Source organism: Trachinotus anak, unplaced genomic scaffold (assembly GCF_046630095.1).
Source record: "Trachinotus anak isolate AG129_WGS33_773 ecotype Australia unplaced genomic scaffold, CSIRO_AGI_Tana_v1 ptg000010l, whole genome shotgun sequence".
Classification (NCBI taxonomy): Eukaryota; Metazoa; Chordata; class Actinopteri; order Carangiformes; family Carangidae; genus Trachinotus; species Trachinotus anak.
The window spans coordinates 18,155,742-18,172,495 of NW_027273861.1; the positions used below are offsets into that span (position 1 = coordinate 18,155,742).

The window sequence follows — 16,754 nt, forward strand, 5'->3', positions numbered from 1 at the left end:
TGTTGTTGCTTGGATTCCCAATTTTTTCTACATCTCCCTGTATTGTGTATGTGTTTGTTCGTAGACTGTATCATTTGTCTCACAAAACAGATGAGATATTAGGGGGGAATTCCACCTTATAGCAGGGCTCTCCTCAGACCTGGAACGACACCCTGCAGGGTTTTCCATAACCACACACTGATAACAATATACTGTACCAAATTAGTTAGCTGGTGGAGATAATAACTATTGTTAGTGTATCGCCGTCTGCTTCACAGACCCCCGGCATGCTAAAACATGTTATGTACGAGATAAAATGTCCTTAAAATTAGTCCCAGAAAGCTCATTCACGCTAAAAACAAATAAAAATAAAAGCACACTAATTGCTTGTTGGAGCTACAGCATTTCAGCTAATGCCTAAAGCCAACAACTGAATTCTTCTGAGATTGAAGAATGAAAAAAGGTATCAGGATGAACCCCCTACTGCACAACCAGCATCGCTGTCCTCACATTGTACTCGTATCCTGAGTTTAATCCGAACAGCAACAGTTTTGCCAGGATTTTATGAAATATATTTTCCCATCAGACCTTTGGACCTTCGAGGAGAACGGCAGTCCGTCACATTGTTCCTTGTCATCTGAAAGTAAAATTTAAAGCTTTGATTGGAAAGGACAAAGAGAAAATGGAGTGGTTTGCAAATCGCATAACGATTCATCGTGTTGGAAGTCAGTGCCAAGAAACTTGATCTGTTTAATTCATTCGGGCTTGGTAAGCAGGCTCTCAAAGTGTTTAGCCACTGGTGTGCGTCTTGTGGGAATGACATCTCCATAAACACACACATAAACAAATAGACATGTACCTACACAAGCATACACCCAAACAAACACACAGCGCAAGTACACGCCCATGCAGACAGACTCACACAAGCACATTTAAGCAAACACACGCAACCTCATACATACACCCACAAACACTTGGCTGTATTGCTCTGTTGTAATGGGTGATTTATTACACTGAACTAAATATCCATTGACACTTCATGCTTTCAGCCATCCCATTGACCTGGCTAGTGATTATCGATTCCCTCTGGTCGCTTCCTCCTTCTCTCTCGGTCTCTTCGGGCCATCGTATTAATGCCATAGCCGAGCTATGGCTGTTCTCCCTCCCTCCCTCATGGCCTCCAGGGTCTTGGATTAATAGCCTTGTCTCCACCACATCCATATCACAGCCTTAATTAAGATGCTCAGATGGAAACAACTGGCTCTGGAGAACAAATTGGTGCCTTTATGCCAGAGTTTCGAGACAGTCAAATCTTCCAAAGCAAACTTTGGTCTTTGGAGGGTGCAACCACAGACATTCAGTTTTGTTATAGATGTGTCTTGGTATTAAAGACTTAAGTATTTTAGTCTTTTAGGGTGGCAGGGATTCTAAGTGATGTGAAAGACCGCCCTATAATCAGAGAAGGTCACAGGTTTAGTCTCATGGATTTAGTTAGCAAGTCCAGTGACAGCCATATGATGTGAAAGGTGAGCAATACACACAGAGTTTTAGCCAAAACCCAAACTTTTAATCCTTCATCTATTTTTATTTTGTTCTATTTAATTTTCCTCAGCATTGTCTTGTAAATGCTTTAATGCATTACCATGCCATATGCAAAACACTTTGAATTGCCTTTGTATTTGAAAGGTGCTATGCAAATAAGCTTGCCAGGCTTTGGCTTAGCTGTTAAAAAAAAATTAATGCACTCTGTTTGTCTGATAGGAGAGGAGAGCAGATCCCTCAGAACACATGCACGCGCACACAGATGTATTATACACACAGGAATCGCTATTTGAAGTGAAATGATTTAATCGTGGTGTCCTCATTTGAGATTGAAAAATGCATTAGATCACAGTGTCTCACAGCAAAGCTTTTACAGTCTCGTTTGCTTTCGCTCGTTTAATGAAGCTGGTAATCAAAGTTTAGCAAATTTAATCCCATTTTATCCAGAGTAATTCACCCCCTGGGTACTGTAGTAGCATTGAAAGACGTAGAGGAGTGTAAAAACAGAAAAGCATGAAGGTTAACCAGCGCCTTTTCCATGTCTTTATTAGAGGACGTTGCGATCATTGCTCTGTAATTGAAGCGTAATTGGTTGTGAAGCAGTGTAGCTGCCACTTCCAAACAGATATGAGGTAAACATGGTGTGGTGGCTCTGTGGTGAGGGGGTGACAGGTTGCTGTAATTGTGATGAATTTGCAGTCCTTGTCCCTGGCTCTTCGCTACACTAACCAGAGCTGAAATGAGTAGCATGGCAAAAACAAGGGAGTGTAACTGACAATAACCAAAAACTGAAAATAAATTCTCCTATGCCCTTACTTTTATTCTTTCTTTTTCATGCAACATACCTGAATGTAGCTCTTCAGTGCAAGGTGCCAAAATCAAACAGTGTCCCTCAAACCGTCTGCGTATGTTTCTGAGATGTCAACAAACATTTACAGCCTCTAACCGGTTTATTTTCCTGTTCTCCTCTCCTTGCAGTGGGAGGAAGTGAGTGGCTATGACGATGCCATGAACCCCATCCGGACGTACCAAGTCTGCAATGTACGTGAGCTCAACCAGAATAACTGGCTACGCAGTGACTTCATCCCAAGGAAGGACGTGCTGCGTGTATATGTGGAGATGAAATTCACAGTGCGTGACTGCAATAGCATTCCCAACATCCCGGGTTCCTGCAAAGAGACCTTCAACCTCTTCTACTATGAGTCTGACTCAGACTCAGCCACAGCCACCAGCCCTTTCTGGATGGAGAACCCTTATGTGAAGGTGGACACTATTGCCCCAGATGAGAGCTTCTCCATGCTCGAGGCTGGACGGGTAAACACTAAAGTCCGAAGTTTCGGGCCACTGTCCAAAGCCGGGTTCTACTTGGCCTTCCAGGACCTCGGTGCTTGCATGTCACTCATCTCAGTGAGGGTGTTTTATAAGAAGTGCTCCACCACAATCGCCAACTTTGCCGTTTTCCCAGAGACGGCAACTGGGGCTGAGGCAACGTCCTTGGTCATTGCACCAGGAACTTGCGTCCCCAATGCCCTGGAGGTGTCCGTGCCACTGAAGCTTTATTGCAACGGAGATGGGGAGTGGATGGTTCCGGTAGGAGCCTGCACCTGCTCGGCTGGTTTTGAACCAGCAATGAAGGATACCCAATGTCAAGGTGAGTGTCTTCACAACTGATATTTTAGGTCAGTCCAGCATTTTACAATTCAGTGTTTGCAAAGGTAGATTAATCTAGGGCTTAGAGAGACATACTTTATGTGATTCATGTCTGCTGCCGAACTGGCCCAGAGTAGGTCAATGAATGCATATCCATGCATATTCCACATGATATTTTGTAGGTTATGCTACAGTCTTACGTGGGAGATGATGGGACGATGGTGGGGATGGATGGAGGGTGTTTCCCTGTGGCAATCAATAATGTATCATATTATTACTGCTGAGAGTTACATTTGCATTTCAGGCACACAGTATCTGATGCCTCTATGCAGAGTGAATTACAATGAGTGAGTAGTAAGAGGTCAAAGTCTTGCTGAAGGACGCCTCATCTGGACACATCACTGTTGTGGACACACACTGATTGTTGGAGAGATTGAATCTGTATTGTTTTGGCTACAGGTTACAGTCTCCCTCACTAGATAGCCCAGCTGCCACATTATTATGAGCCATTTATTTGCCTTGTATTCTTTGACACATTAATCCAATGACAACAAGGTAGAATAATACACACTAGATGACACTGTCAGCGGGCGCCTGCTCACGCCTCTGACCCCAGTTTTGCCTGGCAGCTGGCTGCTAAATAAATGGAAATGCAGGGGAGGCTGTCTGTTTATGAGAGCTGGGAGGCCCTATGATGCTTTCAGGTCTGATGGAAAACATAACGGGTTCACAGAGGTTGAGAGCAAGGTGAATTTAAACACCAGGGCTCGTCTGAAATGGAGTGCAGGTGACAGCAGTAGGAGAGGGAAGGATAAATGGAAAGTGTGTGTGTGTGTGTGTGTTGAGGGATATGGGGGCGTAAAATTAAGCTTAGGGTGCGGAGGTCAAATGGAGACAGCAGAATAAGAAAGAGAGAGAAGGAAGCTGGCAGGGTTATTGATCAGTGGGGGTTGATATGTGAGGTGTCTGTGCATATGCAGTATCCATACAGTTTGCACATCATCCTTGCCTGACTGCGTTCACGGGGCTCATTCTTCTTCTTATAGCGGAGAGAGATGAGACCTTCTGTTTAGTACCCATACTGGTGATCAGGCAGAGAGTGGGTGGGTACTTCACTCTGGGTCAGACGCGGTACATTGAATGCATACTCACCTCTAAAAGGTGAATGTGTACACAGAACAACCACAACATTAAAACCAGTTTCTGGTTTTAATGTTGTGGCTGATCAGTGTGAGGCAGAGAGAGAGAGAGATCACAGAAAAACTAAAGTGTAATGCATGTGGCAAAAAAAAAAAACTCATTTGTTTGTTCCTGGCAGTTCAAGGTTAAAGCCCTGGCAACTGGGCCCTGATAAAACATTCTCTAATCAAGCTTCACTCAAAACCACAAGGGATAAATCTCCCTCCCTCCCTCTTCTCACATCACCTCTCTTCAGGTCCTCTCTTTTTTTCTCTCCTCTCCCAGCATTTTACTCCATGCTCAACTCTATCATCCTTTGGCCGTGACTCTTCCTTTCTCTGCTTTTTCTGTCCTCTTTCCAACATGCAGTATGTCCTCCAGCTCCACCATTGTTGCTCTCCCTTTCTCTCTGCTAGTCTTTACCTCTCCCACTCCTTCCTAATCTGAAGGCCGTTGGTCTTGTTAATACACTGGCAGAGTTACAGTAAGGATGCCTGCATTAATATTAATCAATGAGCTTCTTTTTTTTGCCTTTCCATTCGTTTGCTGCACATTTTTCACCCCCAATATTCGTTACATTTATTTTCTTCATGCTCCACACTTTCCAATTTCAGCATTCATTCTAATCAGTTCCTTAAGCTCTATGTTCTGCATGAGAGGATAAGACACAGGGGAGTGGGGAAGAGGGAGGGTGTGAGGGGTGTGTGTGTGTGGGGGTGTGAGGGGTGTGTGTATGTGTGTGAAAAAAAAAAAAAAAAAAATGCCTCTTTTAATGGAAATGCACCCTCAACAACTTCAGGCTAGCATGTTCAAAACTCTCATCCTTCGAAAGTTGAGAATTTGCTGGTAGTTCACTTGTGTTGGGTGAACTTAAAAGAACTTGCACGGGCCACGATGCCAAATGGAAGAGGCTGTTCTTCCACCTGGTACAACTCAAGGTCATTTCTTATCTGTTTATCAAGCAGTACTTCCTGTTAGCCAGTGGTGCGATCACTCTGATTAATGGTGGAAGAACAAATACACTCAGTGCTAATGTACACGGTGCAGGCAACTGGTGGTTTTGTGCTAATATTGAACTTTTCAAAAATGGGAAAACAGGGGGAGCAAGAAGTGGTCTGCTGTACCTCTGATCTCCAACCTTTGTGGTTTTCAAAAGGGAGCGAAAAAACAAACTCAGAAGCTTCAGAGGGACAAACATAGCAGTGTGTCCTTGACATTGACAAGCTAACGCACTAGTGGGTCAGCTAATCAACTGGCCCCTGTAAACTCTGCCTATCTTACCTGCTCTCGTCTTTTTTATTAAGCACCGCAGCGAACTCATTCATCTTTTAACGAGACAGTTTATCAAAGATATGGAGCCTGCCAAAGTGTTCTGGATCACAGTGCTGCTGTCAGTGTTTCTTGGCGCCTCTGCAACTTATCACCTCAGTTATAAACTTCCAAACAGTTACTATAAATGGAGAAGGGGAAATTACAAAGGCCATCAGTGTTTCATCTGATTAACTAGGCTTTACCCAGTCAACAACCAGGTTTACCTTATGTTTAAAGCGCTACTTTAAACTATGTTTAAGGTGTGGGTCTGCAAAGGAAGTGATTTCAAAGGCAGAAGGAATCATACTGTAGATACCTTTTTAGAAAAGCCTCGACTGGGTGCATTGAAGTGATTCAAGGCAAGGTTGCTGTGTTCGTGTACGGACACATATCTTTGCACAGTCGGGCACAGACCTATGTTTGTATACACATCGACATGTGGTATGTGTGCCTCTCTGATTCTCTGTGTATGTTTAGATGTATTTCATACAAGACTGAATTCAGATGAAAGCACCATGCCAGCGTTTCGGCTCTGAAGGTCGTGTATGTAATTTGGGTTGACAATCTCTTCCTCTGAGCACAGGTTTACGAAAACAGCTACATGCTGCTCAAAAAAAAAAAACCCTCTCCTTTTCCACTACAGTTTGCTGAAGATGAGCTTTCCATAATTAAGGGGAAAGGGGACACGTGGGCTGAGGGGACAAAAAGAAAGCATGTGCATGCACACATAAACAAACACGTGTTAAACATATGAAATGAGACGCGTCAGTCATTTAACCACCGAGCTGGAACACGCTGAACAACCACAGCATTATCCAGTGCAGTTAAGACATTACATCATGTTGTTAATGACTGTATGCTAACACCAAGGCTTAATTAAAGAGTAGAATTTAGTAATTTCATACCACAATGAGATTTGCCTACTACACCATTTGAAAAACAAGACTGGCACAAATGTAGTATAAATGTAGCAAAAAATTATTACTTGCTAAACCATTGATGTTACTGTCAGCATATTAAGTTGTTATTTACACTTGTCATTTTCCATTTCTCTCTCTTTTGCCATCAGCTTGCAGCCCTGGCACCTTTAAGTCCAAACAGGGAGACAGCTTCTGCTTGCCCTGTCCTGCCAACAGCCGGGCCAGTTCAGGAGCAGCCAGCGTTTGCTCCTGTCGCAACGGTTACTACCGCTCAGACACTGACTCTCCTGACTCCCCTTGTACCAGTAAGTGAAGACTGCTGTCAAATGACTGTACAGCATCATCTTTTTTTTTTTTTTTTTTTTTTTAATAATGTGAATTGCTGTTAATGCAATCATTTTGAAAAGCATACAACCTCTGTATTTCAGTCAAAATACAGAAGTTTGTTTAATTGTTTGTTTAATAATGTATTGGTAGCCATTCACTGTGTGGTAAATGTTCTCCCAGACTTCCCACTTTGAATTGTGCCCTCATCGGCTGATAAATGCTCTCAGGAGCGCGTTCCCACCACGCCACACAGACGACAAACAAGCCTGCTTGCTTTCCCAGCGTTATCCAAAACTTTATCATGCAGCCCCTCCCCTGCCGGCCTCTCTGTGACGCCTAGCTGTTCTCAGTGCTGCCACCCCATTACAGACAGAAAGGAGAGGAATTTTTCTAGTACCAGTGCCTTCGTTAAGAGCAAATACGCACACGTAGGAGCTAATTCATTCACTGCTGCAGAGAGCAGAGGATCCTTTTTTCTGTTGCTGGGGTGGGAGGCTGATTCTTTCACAGTGCAGTGAGAGATAAGGCTCTGGTAATTGGATAAGAATTGCCAAGGCTCTGCCAATAGTTTGTCTCACTCCCCCCACCCCGCAGCACTTTGCACACACACACACACACACACACACACATACACAGACACACACACACTGGAAACGAGCATGCAATTCAAATTTGAACTCCTGTCCTCTTTTTTTTTTTTTTTTTTTTGCAACACTGCTGGAACAGTCTCTTGTTATGTGGGGGAAAAAAAGTGTTCTACTTAATGCATGAAAGATGTACTAATACCACCGCAAAAGGAAAATTCTTGGGTCATGAATTGTGTTGATAGCAGCTATGGGATAATGAATGTATGTGTGTATAATGATATGTAAACTGTGTTTTTCAATATGAATCTTTGTCTATTGTCAGTATGTCTCTCTGCTGTCACCAAGACAAATGTCTTTACACCTATTGTGCATGGAGATTAAATTCATTCTCATTCCAAACCTATTTTCCTCATCTCACCCCTGCTTTACCTCCCTTTTGCAGCTGTTCCCTCTGCACCACGCAGTGTCATCTCCAGTGTGAACGAAACCTCGCTTGTCCTGGAATGGAGCGACCCCCGTGACATGGGTGGCCGCGACGACATCTTCTACAACGTCATCTGTAAAAAGTGCCTGCCTGAACGGGGAATGTGCTCTCGGTGTGATGACAATGTAGATATCTCGCCACGCCATCTGGGCCTGAACCAGCGCCGCGTAACCGTCCGTAACCTGCAAGCCCACACACAGTACAGCTTCGAGATCCAGGCGGTTAACGGTGTTTCCAACAAGAGCCCTTATACGCCTCAGTTCTCTGCAGTGAATATCACCACAAATCAGGCTGGTAGGTAAAGCTGCAGCCTCGTGGCTGCTTGTCAGAGATCAATATTGAACTTGTAGGAGCTGCCAACTTTCAAAGGCTAGAAAAAGATACAAAAGAATGTCAAAGAATGCATTCGGTGCTTAAGAAGTAGAGATCAATTTCTTGTATGTATGTAGGAGTATGTTACATATTTTCTCTTTGAACGGGGATTGAGAAGGAAGACATTCTTCTGAATGAGCTTAGAAGGGGACCTTTTTCACACGCCCACAGCATGCTCTGCACTAACACTGCTGCAAATAGCAATAGCGAGGCAGTGTGTATTCAAAGTGTTGAACCTTCAGTATTCTAGCTGCCCACTGCTTCCAACCCACCGCTCCTTCAGCCCACAGCAACAAAAGTAACTAGGCCAATGTAGCAATCAGTGCTGCGTGAAACCGAGAATTAACCCCTGCCAATGTATATACAGAATAACACAGGGTAGTAATGATAAGCTCTTGCATATGTTCCACACAACACTGAGATTAACAGTGTAAATTAGGTTGTAAATGGGGTTATTGATTTTTAATTAAAATAGGTAAATTGGTAAGTGGGTAGGTAGGTAGGCCTGTGGACAGCTAAGTAGGTAAATAGATCATTTTTATAATTACTAAAAAAATGTGGTTGTTTTAGTGGGTTCAGCTCACCTTAAACAACCTTGGTTAATTTCAGTGCTGTTGAGCCCACTCTGCCTTTTTGTTCTTGTGAGTTGGTCTCTTTGTTCAGTTTCTCCCAGGGCTCTTAAGTTGTGCCTTGGATTTTAGTCGCTATGTTAAATTTGCTCTTGCTGCAGTCTTAGACAACACCAAGGATTATCCTTTGCTCTATCACCCATCATCTCTCTCTTCTCTCCATGGCCTCGTCCTCATCACCTCTAACCTTATATTCCTGCTCCTAAAAATGCTTTACGAATGCCTTCTGTTTGGGAGTCTAGGACCAAAAGGCCCCACAGGGCCCCATAAAAGGGCCTCATTATTTTACGAGGGGTCTGGCACTGGGCTGACAGGAACCACTGTCCATCCTTGGGTGCTGGGGGTCAGTTGGGTGCAGAGAGAGAGGTGAAGGGAAAGCAGGGGGCAAGAGAGCATCAACTGTGATCAGATTATCCCCTGGTGTAGTCCCAAGACCATGCCTGCATGTGCATTCACCTTTTAAGAACCAAAATAAATACTAGGGCGGTGATAAGCCCCAGAGGCCAACTCCATGGTTACTGCAACGTCTTCTCCCAGAGGAGGGCCCCTAATCCCCTGGCGAGAGTAACCAGGGGATCTGCCTAGGAAGTATTGTCATCAGGGGGAGAAAGAGAGATGTGGAGGGCCTGGGTGGATGGGGCTGGCAGGGGAGGAAAGAGGATAGAGAGGGGATGGTTTGAAGAGTGAGAGAGAGAAACAGAAGGATGTCTGGCCACAAACACAGACAGCAGAGGGAGAAAGGAAATGCAAGGGGGAGGATCAAAGAACCAAAAACTGGGGATTAAAAAGCTTTTAACAAAAATGAGGAGAGAGTGTGTGTGTGTGCAGCGGTGAGAAGGAAATGAAAAGTGAAGAGCTGAAGAGGACAGTAAAATGGGGAAAAATTAAGAAGGCGATTGTGTGAGTAGGAAAAAGCGAGGAACTTTATTTTTGAGGAGAAGGTGCCATTGGAGATAGTTAAAGTTATGAAACAAAAGCAATGGAGTAGACTGAGAGGAGGAAGTGAGTCACAGCTACAGAACAAGCCTGAACTTAGAAAAGAGAAAAGAGAGACAGGGAGGCCGACAGCACTTGGCCATTAATAGACACATATGAACAAAGCATGAAAAGCTCAGGTGGGTGGAGTGCCACTGTATTTTATGGTCTTCTGTGAGCGTGTATATGTCCACAAACCAATGCATTTATATGTTTATTTGTGTGCACAATATATAAATTAAATAGTCTATACAGCGTGCGCTCATTTTCATGAGTAGAAACAATACAAAGGCCATGTCTGCATAGTACATTTGCATAGGACTTCTTATGACTCAGACAACCTCTAGCAAAGGAAAACATGACCGTCCTCCAACACAGTGGAGCAAAAGTGCAGCAGAAGTTCAATAAGAATTCAGATAAATGTGTGAAATGTCTACATCTGTATGTGTGCGCTGGTTCCTACGCTTGCCCAAAGTTGGTGTACGGCAGAGAGAATTGCATGTACCAGAGACTTATCCATCAGTTTTGCAGTTTGATTCTCTTGTCACAGGAGAATTAGACATCCCCTCTCCCTCCCCAAGGACTCTGGGAGGGAGAATTCGAGCATTAGTGGGGAATGGTTCTGCATACTAACTATTGGCCAAAGCTTTTCACAAAGCCCACAGCCCAAGACTTTGTGTTTGGGCTTATGTGAACACACAAAGGGCATAGAACTTGAAAAGACATAACACAGAAAACGATAAATAAAACGGATTTTCATTTATTTGCTCTGCCCCATGTAGCTCCATCTGCAGTGCCCACAGTTCACCTGATGGCGGCCACAGCGAGCACCATGAGCCTGTCCTGGCTGCCTCCAGAGAAACCCAACGGAATCATTCTGGATTATGAGATTAAGTACCATGAGAAGGTAAGAGGCAATGTAAGTCAACGCCTCTAATTCAATCCAATTTCAATGAGTTGCATGGTCTCTGTTTCGTCTGTGTTTCTGTAAATGTGGAAAACAATGCCTCTGCTGATAAACACATGGTTGCAGTGAGGCAAGTCACCATTTCCAATCATAGCTTGCGTGATCATCCTCGCCGACTTATTCCACCCATCTATCCCTCCTTTCTTTTTCTCCCTTTCTCCTCTCCCAATCCTTTCCTATACTTCCATTATGCTCTGCCCTTTTCTGTACCCCTAATTCTATCTCTCCCTCTTGCCCTCCCTCTTACCCCCCGTCCTCTCTCAATACATGCATTAGAAAGTTTCTCTTTTTTTCTGGCGGTCCAGAGAGCTGTGAATGGAGAACAAAGGCACTCAGTGTATATCTGCTGTTTGTTGTCTTGTCCTTCTCCCATTGGATTAACACGCTGACTATGATCTGTCTATCTCCGTTTCTCTCTCTCTCACTCTTGTCTCCATATTTCACCCGCCTGCATGGTTAGATTGGTCAGCCGTGTCAGGGAGGGTAAAGCATCAGAGAGGGGTTGATGATGAATGAGACAGCACAAGGGGCTGCTGTTTGGTGTTATTTTCATCACTGACTGTCTTTGTCTCTGCAGGATCAGGGTGAGGCCATCGCCCATACCATGACTGCCCAGCGGAGCAATGCGCGAATTGAAGGTCTCAAGGCTGGTACGCCTTATGTGGTACAGGTCCGTGCCCGGACAGTGGCTGGTTACGGCCGTTACAGCAGCCCGGCCGACTTCAGCACCAACCTGCAAAGTATGTCATTCCCCTACCCACTTTATTACCCAGGGATATATTGGGATATTTGTGGCTTAGTAGCAATACCTCTATAATAGTGCTGTGCATGAGCTTACAGACATAATGAAGGCTCAAAAGCTCATAGAGCTAGAAGCTACTTTGTCTATTTTTTATGCAAAAAGAACTGAAATCCTTGTACAGAAATTGACTTATGATTTGACAAAAAGCTACCATTTCCTAGCAATCAGTCAAGGTATCAACTTCACTCTTGCTCCTGATCATAGATGAACTGAATAGTCCAACTTGCTGTACCCATAAATGTATTTGTTAGTCCCAGGTTGCTCTCCATCGTGCTAAGTACAATCTGAGGAACACATAAGCATACAGACAGAAGTGAGAGGCATACAAACTTGCAGTTAGACTTATGGCAGAGAACGCAGTGACACGGTCTGGCCACACAAATGGATTACAGCTAGTTTGGGTCTGTGTTTGTGACACCTTCTCTCAGTAACCGACTTCTCTCTTTCACCCCTTAAAGCTGACCCTCCAAAGTCATTGCAGGAGCAGCTGCCACTCATCGTGGGATCAGTCACCGCCGCCTTTGTCTTCATCATTGCGGTTGTGGTCATCGCTATCGTCTGCCTCAGGTCAGAACATAACTCCTTCAACAGCATCTCTAAAAGTCAGATTGGAAAGATGCAGCACTGGCTACCAGAGTGGCAGAGCATTTTCACACTGACTCATTTACTTTTATCTAGCCTGCAGAATGTATTCAAACAACAAGGACTTAAAGAAACATTTGTGGAAACATTTTTCTTTCAAGTTGGGAAAAAAAAAAAAAAAAAAACTGAGATAGCTTCAAATGTCAACTTTGTTTGCATGTCCTGCAGAACTCAGAACAGTCTCAGCGGATTTCTGTGCCACCTGTAAGACCACTGAATGCCAGATTAGCTTTCTGAGTCTGTGAATAGTAAACAGCTTTGGCCGAAATGCTACTTTGCTCACTGGACACAGCATGGTGGAGCAGCTGTTGGGCCTGATAGGCCTGCCCTCATGGCCCAGCTCTCAGAGTTAACTGTGCGGCTGCCCGACCACAAAGACCACAGATGCGCCCCTGTCTGCTGGGCCCAATTGACTGGGAAGATGTGGACGGCTGCTTACACCTTTCAAAAAGTCTGACTCCACATCAGCTGAGTCTAACACTCGTTTATCCTTATACCACTTATTTGTCAAGGAGCAAACTCAGTGTTTGTGTGTATGTATATATATATATATATATATATATATGCGTGTGAAAGGTTGGCGCCAACCGCTGACTGGCGCTCACTGGGTTCCCTCTGAAAGCCAGTTCAGGCAACGTCTGACAAGCGTGGGCATCGGTCACGCTAGACTGAATAATAATCTCCCTGGCTCCCCCTCCGCTCCTTCTCCCTCCTGCCTCTTCTCTCTCTTCTATTTTCACACCACTACATTGTGTCTCTCTCAGGGTCTTGGCTTAGCTCCTGCTCTGACTGCCATAGAAGAAGAAGGAGAAAATAGTAATAATACAAAACACAGAGCTTCGGCATATTCCGGAACCAAATTAGAATTTGAAATAATATGCAAATCACCATCGGGTATTATTGCCCTGGTTACTGGTTAGACAACAAAGGAGGCACATTAACATGTAATTTCAACAACCCAGCCCCCTCACTCTGTCACCATCTTTGTGCCCCCCCAAGTGCAGGAGGGACACATGCAGGAAGATGCAGATACAGAAACTGAGAGACATGGGTAAAAGAGAAAAAGAGAGAAGACAAATGGATACAAAAAAAAAGGAAAGAGAGAATGAGAGGAATTGAGAGAGAGCCTGTGAGGAGAAAAGAAGAGGCAGACTGAATTGAAACAAATGCTGTGATGTCTGTAGGGCAAGAAAAGCAAGACAGTGGAGCTTGCTGTTGAAGTCTGCTTTTGTCTCGGCTGCTCATTTTGAGGGTATGGAGAGTGAATGGCTTTCGCTTGCTGCATAAGACAATGATATGATATCCTTTGTTTAGACTCCAGTTACAGTCCCAAAGTATGAATCATTTCACCACAAGGCACTGATACAATCTTTATCTACAGTGTATCCCTTGCTTCCAGTGCGGAAAGACTAAACATCTTCACCAAGCCACATTGTAGCGTGGCTACGTCTCGGCAGACATTATCAGGGATCTGTTTTCTCCTCGTGCCTCGCCTTTGTTCCTTTGCAGTATTTGCACCCTGCTGTGGCGAGTCCACGTGACTCAGTTTGTGTTTTCATCTTTCTCAACAGAAAGCAGAGAAATGGTTCAGAGTCGGAGTACACAGAGAAACTGCAGCAGTACAGTAAGTCTCTTTGCTGAGATGACCCGCCTTGTTACATGACTCCTTTTTCTAACAGCTGTATTCCTACACTTCAACTTAGCATCAACTGAGGATCCCCACTCACTAAGAAATAGCTCACATCACATGAATCACCTTCATCGATCTAGAGCAGTAATAAAATAGTAAAGAAGGATCTTGCTTTGAGCTACTTTTGGTTGATAAAGAATATATTTTCAGAGCATTACACAGTGTTAATGACTGTTGAAAGCTTTTTTTGGCAGCATAGATTCACTTTCCTGTTCTTGCCACTGAATCCCCTATAGTAACGCCGGGAATGAAGGTCTACATTGACCCCTTCACCTATGAGGACCCCAACGAAGCAGTCCGCGAGTTTGCCAAGGAGATTGATGTGTCCTGCGTGAAGATCGAGGAGGTCATTGGCGCAGGTAACCCACCAAAGCTCCTGAGCTACAGGGGGAAGACTGCTAGTCACCTCCAGGCCATACCGTTAGAGGACTTCACACCAAGCGGTACTTTCACTCAATTCATCGCTAGCCCTCTCTTTGCTCCCTCCCCTACCACACTCGTCACCTCTTAGGAACCTCTTTCCAGTCTTACAGATGTCTCCAGCACTGTCCTGTATTCAAAGCATTACTTGCTACAGTGTGTCTTTATCTCTTTAAGTTAGTGAGACTCACAGTTCTAGCATCCTTATCTTATTTGCCATGCTGTGTAGTAGTTGTAACATCTCTTTGTTTGGTGGATTATTATCGTTTCACCTGTGACCTAAAAATGGAGCCCAATCCTGGACCAAGAGAATTGCTATGTAGGGAAATTGATTTGATTCCAATAGGTATGAGATGGCAGAAAATACTAAATGATTTGAAAATCTTCTTGAAACTAGTGGAAGCAGATTCTGGACAATGGAAGACTACAGCCCCATACAGACAGGATTTATTTCTCTAGGGGAAAATGTAATCCTGTCCGAGCGCATGTGTGTCATTCTTCTCTTATCACATTCATTATTAATTATTATCTTTTGTTATTTGGGGCACTTGTTGGGCCTTCATTTTTTTTTACTTCCATTACAGATAGACCCTCTGTGATTTGAGATATAAGTCTGAACAAAGTTTCCCTTTTCAAATTTTTGAACTTCAGCAGTCACCCACATTTGGGTTCTGTGGGTTGTAATGAAAGCATTTTATACAAACCCATCACTTGGTTACTGACATACAGTTATTGGGTTGTACAAAGCATGTTACCAAGAAGCATAGCTGATATTTATTTCCCGCATCCCTCTGAAGTATTAATCCTGTCCAGATGGGATGTAAGATATTAAAATATTTCTTGTCCAGGATTGGCTGTCTCTGACCCTGCCCACTTTGTAGTGTCTTGAGAACCTCTTTATTAAAGAGGGCTTCTACTGGATCACTATATTTGACCTCTTTTCCTGACACTTACACCTCCTCCACTATGTGGTTGTGTCCCTACCATTAGAACCCCTCCCTTACATTTGATGTCGTAGATAGTAAAATATTTTTATGCATTTGATATATTTGTTAGTAATATCTCTGCTCAAAAGCTGCAGGACTGTGCCAAGTGAGTTTGAGTTTTCTTAGCATTGTATCTGAGCCAAAATGGAGGACGTTGTGGTGGCAGAGATGGGACTCCCCTACTGCTGCTTCTGCTACTACCATTACTACTGCTACTACTACTGCGACAACTCTTCTACTGCTGAGGCTACTACTTGAAACCCGTCGCTTCCCAGCATTCGCCTTTAAAGTGACAAACCCTCATCCCCTGTCTTCCCTGTCCCCCTACTTTCCCCTACCCCTTCCGCAATCCATTCCTCCATCTCCTGCTCTTTCTCCCCCGATTTTCCCCGCTCTGTTACCTTCGCAACCATGTCGACACACATGGCTCTCATTGCCTAATTTTTTCTTGCATTCCTGCACACACTTGGTGTAGACTCTAAACGTAAAGCGTCCACAACCCCAAGAACTCCTAAGCTTCTATCTCCACCGAGCTCTTCCTCCTGTGCCCACGTCTCCAGCCCCTCCGAAGCTTAGCACCACCCCCCCGATCCTTACCCCCTTCCTCCTCTTTCCCTCTCTGCTCCTCTCACCCTGTCACCCTACTTTACCCTTTTTTTAAAAATTTCAACATGCATTTTTTTTATCAACACTACATCTTCTCCATCATCATGCCTTACACTCACCATACAGTTTCTTTTAATTTGTAGTTTAACAGCATAAAGTCACTGTATGCTCCATCCCTTGACACTGGCCTAGAGTCCTGGCTTCTCTTGCAGTTCCCCCTGTCCCGCCCCTCCCGCTACCCTTCCCTGGCTCCTTGGTTCTAACCAGTTAACTGTCCCCTCTCCCCTCTTTCCCCCCCACTCTCCTCCACTCTTCCGTCATGCCTCTCTCCCCTCCCTCTTTCTCTCTCTCTCCTTCCATCTCTCCTTTTCCTCTCTTGCTGTTTCTTTGGCTGGCTCACCTGGGCTTGCGCAGGAGAGTTTGGGGAGGTGTGCCGCGGTCGCCTCAAGCTGCCTGGGCGCCGAGAGATCATCGTAGCCATCAAGACACTCAAGGTGGGCTACACTGACCGCCAGAGGCGAGACTTCCTGTCCGAGGCTTCCATCATGGGTCAGTTCGACCACCCCAACATCATCCGTCTGGAAGGTGTAGTCACCAAGAGTCGGCCAGTGATGATTGTGACAGAGTTCATGGAGAATGGGGCACTGGACTCATTCCTAAGGGTAAGAAAAGCGGGCACACCCAAA

General features: G+C 44.5%; 1 protein-coding gene across 9 annotated transcripts in view; it reads left to right on the plus strand.

The window, feature by feature from the left end:
- The window catches only part of LOC139627276 (ephrin type-B receptor 3-like), a 61,813-nt gene that overhangs the window by 32,662 nt on the left and 12,397 nt on the right, over positions 1-16,754 (plus strand). For 2 of the 9 annotated variants that reach the window (XM_071488054.1, XM_071488061.1), the window contains exons 3-11: positions 2,500-3,172; positions 6,731-6,886; positions 7,938-8,273; positions 10,738-10,874; positions 11,500-11,662; positions 12,183-12,291; positions 13,938-13,990; positions 14,281-14,499; positions 16,483-16,730. In XM_071488054.1, the coding sequence (XP_071344155.1) occupies positions 2,500-3,172; positions 6,731-6,886; positions 7,938-8,273; positions 10,738-10,874; positions 11,500-11,662; positions 12,183-12,291; positions 13,938-13,990; positions 14,281-14,499; positions 16,483-16,730 (2,094 nt within the window). The remainder of the gene's footprint in view (positions 1-2,499; positions 3,173-6,730; positions 6,887-7,937; positions 8,274-10,737; positions 10,875-11,499; positions 11,663-12,182; positions 12,292-13,937; positions 13,991-14,280; positions 14,500-16,482; positions 16,731-16,754) is intronic. The other 7 variants (XM_071488059.1, XM_071488062.1, XM_071488057.1 and 4 more) reach the window with 6 other exon arrangements.